The following is a 12,346-nucleotide window of genomic DNA, read 5'->3' as shown; positions in this document are numbered from 1 at the left end:
CTGTCAGGCATGTTGGGGCCATGGCAGCAGGGCCCAAACATCACTACTCCTCCATCTTTCTGGTAAGAAAAAACCCTGATTTTTGGCTGGGGTAATTAACTAGGACTAGGATTAGGGTTAGGGTTTGGTTTAGGGTTAGGATTAGGATCTAAAGGGCCCAGAACTCCAGAAACACTGGGGCTGGAGATGGTCTGCCAGGGCCATGGCAGCAGGGCCCAAACATTGCTGCTCTTCCATCTTTCTGGTAAGAAAAAACCCAGGTTCTTGGCTGGGGAAATTAACTAGGACTAGGATTAGGTTTAGGGTTAGGTTTAGGGTTAGGGTGGAGAGATCTAAAGGGCCCAGAGCCCCAGGAACGCTGTGGCTGTAAAGCACCTGCCCACACAAACATGGCAAAGCCCCAGCCTTTCCTGCTCCCTCAGGTTTTTTAATTTGCAACCCACACAGGGGTGAGCACCTCAGCCAGGATGTCCCATCCTTCCAGGGGACACAGCCCTGCTGTCCCCATCCTCCTGCCTGGCAGAGCTGCAGGAAGGAGCTGACAGAACTCCTGTCAGGGAGTTTGTTTGGAGCCAGGCAGGATCAAGAGCTGTGCTGGGAACAGGATCACAAACAAACAGCCACGGCGGCAAATCAGCATTTTTTATCCAATCTAAAAAGGAATATTTTCCCCCTCTTTTGCTCTCTCTTGCTGCTTAAATAAAATCCCCTYTGTGCTCTGCCAAGGTTCCCATTCCGCTGGTGATTTCCAGGATTCAGGATGCAGGGTTGGGTTGCTCTGGAGTTGCCCTGTCCCTGCCCCTCTGTTTTTTGCTGAATTAGGGGCAGGTTTGAGTCACTCCATTGAGGACCAGCCGGGTGGCAGCACCCATTGACCCTTCCTGTCCGAACTGGGTGCCCTTTTCTGACCCCACTGACCCCACTGACCCCAGCCCGCTTCCCTTTTGCAGGCCAACAAGCTGAGAACCAAAACGCTGCGCAACACCCTGAACCCCACCTGGAACGAGACCCTCACCTACTACGGCATCACCGACGAGGACATGATCCGCAAGACGCTGCGGTAGGGCCGGGGGCAGGGTGGGGGACACGGTCACACGGTCCATTCCTCTCCCTCAGTGCTCTGCCACCGCCCCTCCCCACCCAGGGACAATTCCCAATGGGATCCCCATGCCCAGCCCTGCAGGAGGCTCCTGGAACAGAGTTATCCCCCAAAAAGTGGGGAGTTTGAGTGTGCACCCTGCACAAATCCATCACTCCAAAGTGGGATTTGGGATAATCCAAAGTGATATCCAAAGTGAAATCCCAAAGTGATATCCCAAAGTGATTTGGGGTAACCCAAAGTGATATCCCAAAGCGGGATTTGGAGTAACCTTAAGTGACATCCCAAAGCAGGATTAAGGATAACCCAAAGTGATATCCAAAGTGATAYCCCAAATCACTTTGGGATAAACCAAAGTGATATCCCAAAGCGGGATTTGGGGTAACCCWAAGTGACATCCCAAAGTATGATTTGGGGTAATCCAAAGTGATATCCCAAAGCAGGATTAGGGATAACCCAAAGTGATATCCCAAAGTGATTTGGGGTAACCCAAAGTGATACCCCGAAATGGGATTTGGGGTAACCCAAAGTGATATCCCAAAGCRAAATTTGGGGTAACCCAAAGTGATATCCCARAGCAGGATTTGGAGTAACCCTAAGTGACATCCCAAAGCAGGATTAGGGATAACCCAAAGTGATATCCAAAGTGATATCCCAAAGTGATTTGGGGTAATCCAAAGTGATATCCCCAAGCGGGATTTGGGGTAATCCAAAGTGATATCYCAAAGTGGGATTWGGGATARCCCAAAGTGATATCCCMRAGCRGGATTTGGGATARCCCAAAGCGATATCCCAAAGTGATTTGGGATTGCCCAAAATGATATCCCAAAACGAATTGGGAYTGCCCAAAGTGATATCCCAAAGCGATTTGGGATAACCTCTGAGGAGTCCATTCCTGCTGTATCATTGACCCCATAACTCTCTGGCTGGTTCCTGACTGCCCAGATGGCATGATTTGGGTTTAACCCCTTCCTGCCCAGCTCTCACAGGCACGTGTCGAGGCTTTGTGGTCCCCCCTTGCTGAGAAAACCCCCTTGGGGGAGTTCTGGGCCCCTTTCAAAGCTGAGCTTTTTGGGAGAAAGCTGGAGGCAGCTGTGAATCGTTGACCAACTAAACAGAGAGTGGAAATATTTATTATTTTATAATTTTGTTGGTTCAGTCTGTGCATTCAGTATCTCCCTGGAGGTGGGCAGGGGCAGCGTGGCAGGGCTGGGAGAGCCTGSAATGATTCTCTGCAGGGAGCAAACACCTCTGAGGGCAAAGATTTTCACATTTTGGCCTCTGTCCCACCTGGATGAGGGCAGGAACTGCGAGCAGCCTCAGCTGCTCCATCCCCACGCCGATCCGGGGCCGTTCTGTGGGATTTGCTGTAAGATCCGCCRTCAAACAAAGGATTTTGCATCCCTCTCCAAGGACTCAGGGCTCTGCCAGCTCCGTGGCTGGGATCCCTCCCTCCTCAMTTGCAGGAATCTGTGATTTTCCCCRTRCCAGGAGCACAAAGCTGCCCTGRGGAAGGTCTTGCTCAGGGGAGAAGAGGRGCAGAGCCCACCTATGGTGTGCAATGTGCAGGGGGATGGGAAATCCGGCACCATGGATGATTATTTCACTCAGAACACATTTGTCACACTGGAAGGGCTGCGGGCTGGTGGGGCTGGGAAGCTCCAGTTTGTTGTTGTTGTTGTTGGTGGGTGTTTTTGCACTCCAGGCTTTGAAGTTTGCAGCCTCTTGGAGCTCGGAAATCGGTTTGTGGGGAGATGTTGGGCTGAGTTGTTGGCWGGAAGGCGTCAGGGAGCAGGAGGGCTCAGCCCCCYGCCCTTTTAGGGTGCTGGGAGCTGYTTMTCCCTTGGGAAAGGCTGTGATCCCACAGGGAATTATGGGATGGGGATGGATGGAAATGTGTGCAGGGCTGGATTTGCCCTTTTCTCCTCAGAAATCCTGAATGGCCACAGCTTCTCCAGGCACCAGGGAAAGATTCCTTCCCAAAAYCCCATCCMAACTGACYGTCTGYCCGTGTTTYGGTGTGKCTGGAGCYGTTTCCCTCCTTTGAGATGACCCTTGGCTCCCCCAGCAGAAAACACCTTCGTGCATGGTCCTGCCTTGTGTTCTTCGCTTCACCCATCCACCTCCTCCTCAAAATATCCCCTTTTCCATCAGGAAAAGCCAGCTTCAAAGCCAGGAGGACGCTGCTTTTCCCTGTGCTGATCAGGAGAGGCTCCTGCTTGAAAGAGCATCTCTGATGCTCCCCCGGTCGGGGCGGTGACCGTCCCTGGTGCCAAGCTTTGTGAGGGGTGGGGAGTGCAATTCCAGAGTCTCTTTAATGTAAAAATGAAGGAGATCAAAGCCGCTGCCAGCCCTCGCCTCCCCACAGCCTGARGGTGCATCAGGGAGGCTGGAAAAGCACCCAGGAATCCTCCTGCCCATCCCCACAACCCCATATCCTGCCCAGAGAGGTTCTCCCCCATCCCCACGTGGCCTTGTCCATTTTTTGGGGTATGACATTGCTGTGACAGACCCCAGGAGCCGTCAGGGTTTGTTTCCCCGAGGTGAAGGAGAGGTGAAGGCAGCCCTGCTGAATGCCCTGGCAGAAGGATTTTGTTAATGGATCAGCCCCCTCAAAACCCCGCAGACATTTGGGATTTCAGGAAGCGCAGCAGGTGGGAGGATCTCCAAAGGTCTCATCCATTCATTGAATTCAATATCCCCGAGCACAGCCCAGGGCTTAGCAGGGATGAAACCACCCACAGCCTGCAAGAGGCAGGGTCAGAGCCCTGAAAAACACTCTGGGCTTGGATGGACGGGTTTGGGGGCAGCGTCCTTGCCAGTCCCAGGGGGGAAATCCCACCCTGGAGCCCCCATTCCCACCCCRTGTCCCRTGGTGAGGCAGAGAAACCCTTCAGRAAYAGGCAGAATCAAATCTCCTCCATTTCAATAATCCATATAATATGCAATAAATAAATTGCATTCATCATAAACACCCGAGCCGGCCAAATAGGGGATGTAATTATTCACATCCGGATTTATTGGCGAGTGGATGCGTTCGTTATTCACGGMGAGCCCACGGAGCGCCAGGGATCCTTTGTTTAATCGTGTGTTTGACAAACACAATCATGACTCATTAAATGGATTATTCAGAAAATGGGGTTTGATYGGGGCTAACGGGCACAGAGTGCAGGCATTTTGAGGTTTGGGGTCCCAAACTGCTTCACTCTGGAATGGTTGGATGGGGTTTGCTTGGAATTGCAGGTGCCATTGTAATTGTAACTGTAATTATAATTTCTGCTGTGGTTTCTGTGCTCAGACTTTGAGGCATTTTGTGATGGAGCCCAGGATGGAATAGTCTTTTTTTGTTTTTTGAACAACTGGACTTTCCCAACCTGTTATTTTGTCTCTTGGCCTGGTGCTGCCTGTCTTAAACCAAACCAGCATCCCCTGCTCCTCATGGAGAGCTTCCCAAACTGCCACCATGAGAAATCTTAGGCACAGGGGATGCATCTCACACCCTGCTGCCTGTTATGAGTGCATTTTTGTGGAAAGGGGTCCTTGCTGACCCCATTCCCCCTCTCCACACCAGAAAAAGGGCCGAGGAGCTCGTGTKAGAGAGCAGAGCCCGTGAGTCAGCCGCGGTGAGTCAGGGCTGTCACCCAGGAGCCCGCGCTGAGTGGGAGGGAGGAGAAGTTTATCGAGCGCTGATTGCTCGTTTGCTGCTCAGCTTTGCTTCCAAGGAGGTTTTCGTAGCTCTGAACTTGAAGATCAGGACCCCACAGTGAGAGTGTGAAACCCAGAGCTGAGCTGGGATTGGGATTAATGAAAATGAGAAAGGGGTGAGGCTCCAGTTACAGGGAGGTGAGCGAGGCTGCCAGAGGTACCTCGTGCTGTTTGTCAGGGGCTGATTTTCTAACCCAGAGCATCAAAATCCCTCCACATCGATTTGTGGATAAAATCCAAGCTGGTGTGATTGCATTGTGCCTTTTGCCAAAGGGAGGGGCGAGGCTGGAGCTTCCTGCTCATCTCACTCAAAGCTCGCTGCCTTCACTTCTAGCCTGCCCCAGATGGAAATTCCTTTCCAGTGGGGATGAAATGCTGCTGGGAAGAGGAACTGGGGCTGGGGGCTGAGCCTGAGGCACTGGGAGAGCTGATACAAAACCCCCTGTGGGCATCATGCACAGATGGGGACAAAATGTGGGGACCCGCCTGAGAGGTGGCCAGAGGAAAAATGGGACTGGGRGAGGCCTGGAGGTGTCCCCAGCTCCATTGAGCTGCTCAGGGCAGTTCCCAGGTCCTGCAGAAGTGCCAAAATTCACTTCCCAAGGGATTTCCCTTGCCCCTGTGGGCACTGAAATGGAAWCTTTCCCCTTGTGACACTGGAGATKCTCAAAATGCCACCACCACTGCGGTTTTCCACATTTCCTTCCGAGGCTTTTGCCCCTCCTGAGGCTCCTGAGTCTTCACAGCAGGCAGGACATCATGTTTGGGATCTTGCTGTGCTCCTGGGGTGTAACTGGACACTGCCAGGAGAATCCTTGCTCACATTTTTAGGAATTAAACCATCCCAAACCCTGAGTGTCCAGTAACCTGCACCGCTCCACGATGGCTGGCTGTGCAAACAGATCCGGGCTGGCATTTCCCTATGAGGCCATGGCCCCTCCTGTCCCCTCCTGTCCCCTCCTGTCCCTCTCCAGCTCTGCCCAGATGGACAGGGTTCCCACATGCCTTGGCCCTGGAGCTGCTGCTGTGTTGGTTTTGTTCTTTCCCAAGAAATCCAGAGGAAATGAGGAACATTGTGTCTGCATTTGAGATTCTCTTTGAGGGTTTCACTGCCGTGGTGGGGTGGTTTTTTTTGGTTTTTTTTGGTTTTTTTTTTCCGTGGGTATCTATAGTAACGCTGCATCCATCCACAGCTTTCTGGAGAGCAGAATTCCTTATTTTCCAGCTCCTAGCAATTTTTTTTTTCCAAACCCTTTGGGTTTCCAAACCCCTGCTCCCTGGCSTTGATGATCCATGTGCTGTGGCACTGAGAAATCACCACGGATTCTTTGCTTCCTTGGAATTCACTTGTGAGCATGAGGGTGCTCAAACCGTCCTGAGAGAAGCCACCAAACCATCCACAGATAAACCATCCATGGATAAATCATCCATGGATAAATCATCCGTGGATAAACCATTCAGGTACTAAGCAGGGCAGGGGTGTGGTGTGCAGTCGCCCTCAGGTGGGACCACATGGCTCTATTTTATCTTTAATTCCTTTTCCCTCTCCCTGTGTTGTTCCTGGAGGTAGAGATGGGAGATGGGAGTGGCTGAAAGGGAAAACAATCAGGCACCAAAAGGGTGAGAAGACACTATAAGRATATTTTTCTAAAAAGGAGAAAGGATGGAAGGGAAGGGGAAGGCAATTCCTTTATGGGCAGGGAGCCCAGGGAGTCCCTGCATGGGGATGCTCCCTTTGGAGCAGGATGGGATGGATTTCCCCATTTCCAGGTCCAGGCACCTTCAAGGCACCCTCCTGACCTTCTCTGGGATTTGGGGAGCTGCAGGCAGAGCCTTAACTTTGCTCCTCTGCCGCCTCTCCTGCCGCGGGCTGGGAAGCGACGCGGGAGTGACTCATGAGCTGCCAGCTCAGGGAAAGGCATTTATAGCTTTTCCATGGAAAACAGCCTCGGCACTGCCGTCAGATGCAATCCTGGGATCCCAGCGGWGCTGGGGAGATTCACCTGGCCCAGGTGTGGTGTTTCCACAGGCTGGGTGTGGAATCCCTCTGTTTGGGGGGACAGGAGGTGACAGAGCCGTCCTGTGTCCCTGCCAGGGGAGGGGTTCCGCTCCAACAGTGCCCGAGCCCTCGGGAAGGAGGGAAGGAGATGTTTGGGAAGTTTCTCCCGGCTGTGCAGCCCAGGGCAGGGATGAGGAAGAGCCTCCATGGCTGCAAAAACGCAGCTCAGCAACTCCGAATTTTGCTGTAGTCACTGATGACTTTGATGTTTTGAGAGAAGGGTCATTGGGTCCAGAGTGCTTTTCCAGCAGCTCCTGGGCTGGGATGTGGCTTGGACACAGGGACTCACACCCGGAGCTGCCCTGGCCAGGCTGTGCCAGCGGCTGGATGCATTCAGGCTGCATTCCAGCTGTATTCCCACTTCATTCCAGCTACATTCCAGCTGTATTCCCACTTCATTCCAGCTGTATTCCCACTTCATTCCAGCTGCATTCCAGCTACATTCCAGCTGCATTCCAGCTGTTTCCCCTGTCCATGGCCGAGGGAAGGGTGACCCCAGCTGTCCCCTCGCTGCCATCCCCCCTCCCCCGCCCCGTCCCCCGCGTCCCCGCTCAGCCCGCGCCCCTTGCAGGATCTCGGTGTGCGACGAGGACAAATTCCGCCACAACGAGTTCATCGGCGAGACGCGCATCCCGCTCAAGAAACTGAAGCCCAACCAGACCAAAAACTTCAACATCTGCCTGGAGAAGCAGCTGCCGGTGAGTGGGGGGCGTTCAGAGCCTCACCCCACCATGGGAACAGCTCTTTCCGGAGCTGTTCAACCCCTCGGGCATATCAGGGGTGGGGTCTGGCAGTGACTGCACCCCTGCACAGCCCCCAGACTGCGCTGGTTCCCTCCCCAGATAGATAAAACAGAGGACAAGTCGCTGGAGGAGCGCGGCAGGATCCTGGTGTCGCTCAAGTACAGCTCGCAGAAGCAGGGGCTGCTGGTGGGCATCGTGCGCTGCGCCCACCTGGCCGCCATGGATGCCAACGGCTACTCCGACCCCTACGTCAAAATGTGAGTGTCCCCTGCTGTCCCCTCCCGCCCCTCCCCGCGGCGGGAATTAATTGCTCTCATTAGGAGATGCAAATGAGGCCGTCACGGCGGCAGCTGGCGGTGGTGGCCCGCAGCGATATTCCGATATTCCCTGGAGGTTATTGCGCAGAGCTTCCAGGTGGGGTGGCGCGGGATTGGCTTCTGTGGGGCTGTCCCCGTGGTCTGGCGGTGGCCAGGTGGCCACTGAGAGGGTCTGCAGGAGGGGCGTGGCTCTGGGGACACAGCTGGTGGCCCAAGGTGGATAAGGACAGGGTTTGGCTCGAGCAGGACAGTGCCCGTGCCTGAAGGTGCCACAGACCCCTCTGCTGCTCTTCCCAGTGACATTCCCAGGTTCCTCATTCTCTGAAGCCTGCACTGTCCCTGTCAGGTGAAAATCTCAAAGCTGCAGCCACCCTGTTCCTGCTCCCTTTTCCACTCTGGATGTTGTTCCTGTCCCAGGAAAGGCTCTGGATGAACAAGTAGTCACACAATCCTTGTTCTGGGCTGGGAGTGACTGGTTTKGGGAGTGATGGTTACTGGTTTGTGTGCAGTGCCAGTGTCCCCTAGGGACCGGGGATGGCATAATCAGAGCTCKCTTGGTCCTAAGGTGGGGAAATGCTGCCTCCTCCCAGCTATTGYCAGCGTTCTGGCAGGGCAGAGCAGGGGAGGAGGGAATGAGCTGGTCCTGCAGCCACCCATGTCCCCCCCTGTCACCTCCTGCCCTCCTCACGGCACCCACGGGGCTGCTTCGGTCTCGTTGCAGTTATCTGAAACCCGATGAGGACAAGAAATCCAAGCACAAGACAGCGGTGAAGAAGAAAACGCTGAACCCCGAGTTCAACGAGGTGAGYTCGGGGTGGGGGTGGCTCTCACCGAGGTGCTTTTCTCAACCTCAGACTTGAAAAAATCCCCACCTCAATCACGGTGTGAGGGACCAGGGCTGGGCTCCCCATGAGGAGGAGGAGGAGGATGAGCAGCTCCAGGCTCTGTTTGATCCTAACTCTGCCTCTGCTGCCCTRCAGGAGTTCTTCTATGAGATCAAGCACGGTGACCTGGCAAAGAAGACCTTGGAAGTCACCGTGTGGGACTACGACATCGGGAAATCCAACGATTTCATAGGTCAGTGGCACACTCTGGAAATTCTCCTTGGTCTCTCTTTGATTTATCTCCACTGTCTGTTCCTCTCATTTTTCCTGCACCCMTCCAGCCTCCCGGTGTGTTCTCCATCCCCACATCCATCCTCACAGGATTTCAGTCCTGCTTTTATCCCTCCCCTTCACCTGAACCTCTGGAGGGGCATCCAAGCAGGGAGGAGCCGAGTCTGCCTCTCCCCTTCTGTTTGCAGATGTTTTCCTCTGGGTGAAAAACCAGGTTCAACGGGGAGCTTTTATTTATCTCTGCTGGATGTCTGGGYTCGTTGTGGTTTTGTTCCTGGTCGCTGGGATTTATCAGTTATTTTAATGAGTACCTCCAACAGCATCTGGGATGGCAGAGAGCCCTTGGCACAGGGGACAGGGGCACTGCCAGGGACAGGGACAGGGCACAGCCAGGAAGAGGGACAAGGGCATTTTTGGGGACAGGGGTATTTTTAGGGACAGGGGCACTGCCAGGGACAGGGACAGGGCACAGCCAGGAAGAGGGACAAGGGCATTTTTAGGGACAGGGGTATTTTTAGGGACAGGGGCACTGCCAGGGACAGAGACAGGGCACAGCCAAGGACAGGGACAGGGCACAGCCAGGGGCAAGTCCCTAATCACAGCCAGAGGGCTGGGCAGGACGGGCTTTATTTGACTATTTCACCCAGGTTGGACACTGAGGATGCTGAAGCACCTGGCTTCCCCCAGCAAACCCCAAATCTCTCATCATCCCCCAAATCTCTCATCATCCCCCACATCTCTCATCATCCCCCACCAGGCCGGTGCTCCCCCCAGCTCTTCCCATCTCTGCTCTCTCCCCAGGCGGGGTCGTGCTGGGAATTAACGCCAAAGGGGAGCGGCTCAAGCACTGGTTCGACTGCCTGAAGAACAAAGACAAGAAGATCGAGCGCTGGCACACGCTGACCAACGAGCTGCCGGGCGCCGTGCTCAGCGACTGAACCCCTGGGAATCTCTGGACTCCTCCCAGCGCTGGGYACGGGGGTCCCAGGACAGCCAGGAGAGCAGGACACCCCCGGCAGGGCCTGGCTGCAGAAAAGCCCATCCCAGGGATGAAGGCGGCGGTGGTTCGCTCCGCCCGGCCGCTCCCGAGGCTTTCCCAAAGCGCCCGGCCCCGCTCCGGCCCCGCTCTCAGCGTGCATGTGCACACACTCACACACACGCCCAGGTGTGCACCCCTGCATGCCCTGCAGCCCGGCTCCTCCCCYGAACCCCAAAATCTCCTCGCTGCCTTGCAAAGTCAGTGGCAAACACGAGTGCGTCCGTCCGCGTGTCCGCTGTCGGCCAAAGGCGTCCCCAAAAACGCGCAGAACCCGGAGCCGTCTCCTCCAGGYGACCGTGCCATATCTCTGGTGGTTTGTCAGTCCCTGTGGTTTGGGCCTAAACTGGCTTTTTTCTGCATTTAAAGCTCCCCTGTCAGAATGATTGTGTGTCCTTGGTGAACCCCAAAAGGGTTCGCTTTCCTCCCGGGAATGTTGTGCTCATCCTCTCCAGTAACTCATGGGAAGTCGGCAGAGCTGTGCAGAACGTGGCTTTCCTCCTCCTGGGATGGGGCAGGCAAAATCTGATATTTTTTTGCCGTTTGGGAGGCAAAATCTGATTTTTTTTTTGCTGTTTGGGAGGTAAAATCCAAAGTTCAGCAGAACAGCCTGGCTGTTCCCGCTTCCCAGGACCAGCAGCATGTTTCACTCCTAAGGAAACCACACCACACAGCAGCACGGCTGTTTTTCCAGCAAAACCTGCTTCCAGCGTGAATTTTTCTATATTTTTTTCCCTCATTCATCCTTTTCCAATTTGTTCATCATATGATGAATTTATTAACATTTTCGATTCTTTCATTAAATTATGAAGGTGCTGAGCCTYGGAGTTGTGTTTGTAGGGATGCTCAGCTCCAGCAGGGCCGTCATGTCAGTTCATTTCTGCCTCCAGCAGCACCCAAACCGAACCAATTTCTGTGTATGGCACAGTAATGGTAATGTGACACAGAAATAATGATTTCATAGTATCATAATAATTTAATATCATCATGATAATTTAACATCATCATGATAATCCCAGATATCATCCTCTGTGATCCACCTTGGCCAGTCTCCTCATCCTCATTCCAACCAGATGCCCAGTGGGATGARCTAAAACTTCCTCCAAAATGCTGCRCCTTTCCCAAATTTTTKGAAGCCTTTAATTGATGATTTCTTAGGAAGATCTGCTCTTTCCCCACAAGTCCCARTCACCCTCAGCTTCCAAGCCCTGTGCACGTGTTGCCAACTTTTATTTTTCCTTGGGAAACAACAGAATCTCTGGAATCCTACGTTTACTTTTCCAAGTGTTTTCTTTGTTTGATATGGGGAGGGGGGATAAAAAAAAACCCAACAAAACAACGTTCATAGGGTTTTTTTAATAACTTTATATTTGTAATGCATCCTGCAGACACACATGGGGTTTATTTGAATGCTGGCAGCCTGTCAAGTCGGATGTTCCCGGTAATCCCTGCTGGTCCAGCACCTTAAAAACCTGGTCGGGGTCTGAGCTTCCAGGGAAGCTCCAGCAGYGCCAGGTTGGCTGTGCCTCCCTTTCCCAGCAAAATTCCTTTCCATCCATCCTTTTTTCCAGCATATCTTGCTACGAAACTGGTTTGTGCCTGAGGTGGAGTAGCACATGTGTGCGTGGGTTCCTTCACTTTGTACCCTGGTCTTTTCTAAGTGGACACTCCGTCCGTCCGTCCGTCCGTCCGTCCGTCCAGCTGCATGCAGAGTCGGTGGTTGTCACGCCAGGCCTCGTGAAATGTTTGATACTGATGTTTTGCTACCGTGTGAAGGCTGCAGAAACCGTCCTTACCTGCATCCTGAGAGACTTTTGTATTTCGGTATTACCTATCCGTGTCCTTTTGGTCAGATTTGTTAATATTTATAACGAGAACCGATGAATAAAAAGGTTGAAAAATGAAATAATTGGAAAAAAAAAAGGTTCATGCTGGTGGTGGTGTAGCTTTTGAATTTTGGGGGTGGATCAGAAGGGTTTAGGGAGAAATGGCTTTAAGGCAGAGCATTGGCCCAATATATTATAAATATATATATATTTGTAAGTATATGTATTTATTTATATACTAGATATTGTATATATTTATATAGTGTACATATATAGTATATATATATAAATATATAATATAAATACATAATATAAATACATATATTTATATACACACAAATATATATACTATATATATACTGTATATATGTACTGTATATATATGCACACATTTATTTATATACACAAATATCTATATATATATGGAAGAGACAATACATATATAT

The 12,346-nt window shown here is 52.5% G+C and overlaps 1 protein-coding gene across 1 annotated transcript in view; it reads left to right on the top strand.

Moving 5' to 3' along the window:
* Window positions 1–12,002, top strand: part of DOC2B (double C2 domain beta) — a 30,058-nt gene extending 18,056 nt beyond the window's left edge. The window contains exons 4-9 of the mRNA XM_057371912.1: window positions 951–1,060; window positions 7,435–7,561; window positions 7,706–7,863; window positions 8,645–8,726; window positions 8,904–9,000; window positions 9,840–12,002. Coding sequence (XP_057227895.1) covers window positions 951–1,060; window positions 7,435–7,561; window positions 7,706–7,863; window positions 8,645–8,726; window positions 8,904–9,000; window positions 9,840–9,976 — 711 coding nt within the window. The 3' untranslated portion in view covers window positions 9,977–12,002. The remainder of the gene's footprint in view (window positions 1–950; window positions 1,061–7,434; window positions 7,562–7,705; window positions 7,864–8,644; window positions 8,727–8,903; window positions 9,001–9,839) is intronic.
* The last annotated feature ends 344 nt before the right edge of the window (window positions 12,003–12,346 follow it).

This window comes from Malurus melanocephalus, unplaced genomic scaffold (genome assembly GCF_030028575.1).
Source record: "Malurus melanocephalus ecotype Western Australia unplaced genomic scaffold, MMel_1.1 scaffold_162, whole genome shotgun sequence".
NCBI lineage: Eukaryota > Metazoa > Chordata > Aves > Passeriformes > Maluridae > Malurus > Malurus melanocephalus.
Note: the sequence above shows the minus strand (reverse complement) of the source record. Positions and strands in the feature narration are given on the sequence as shown.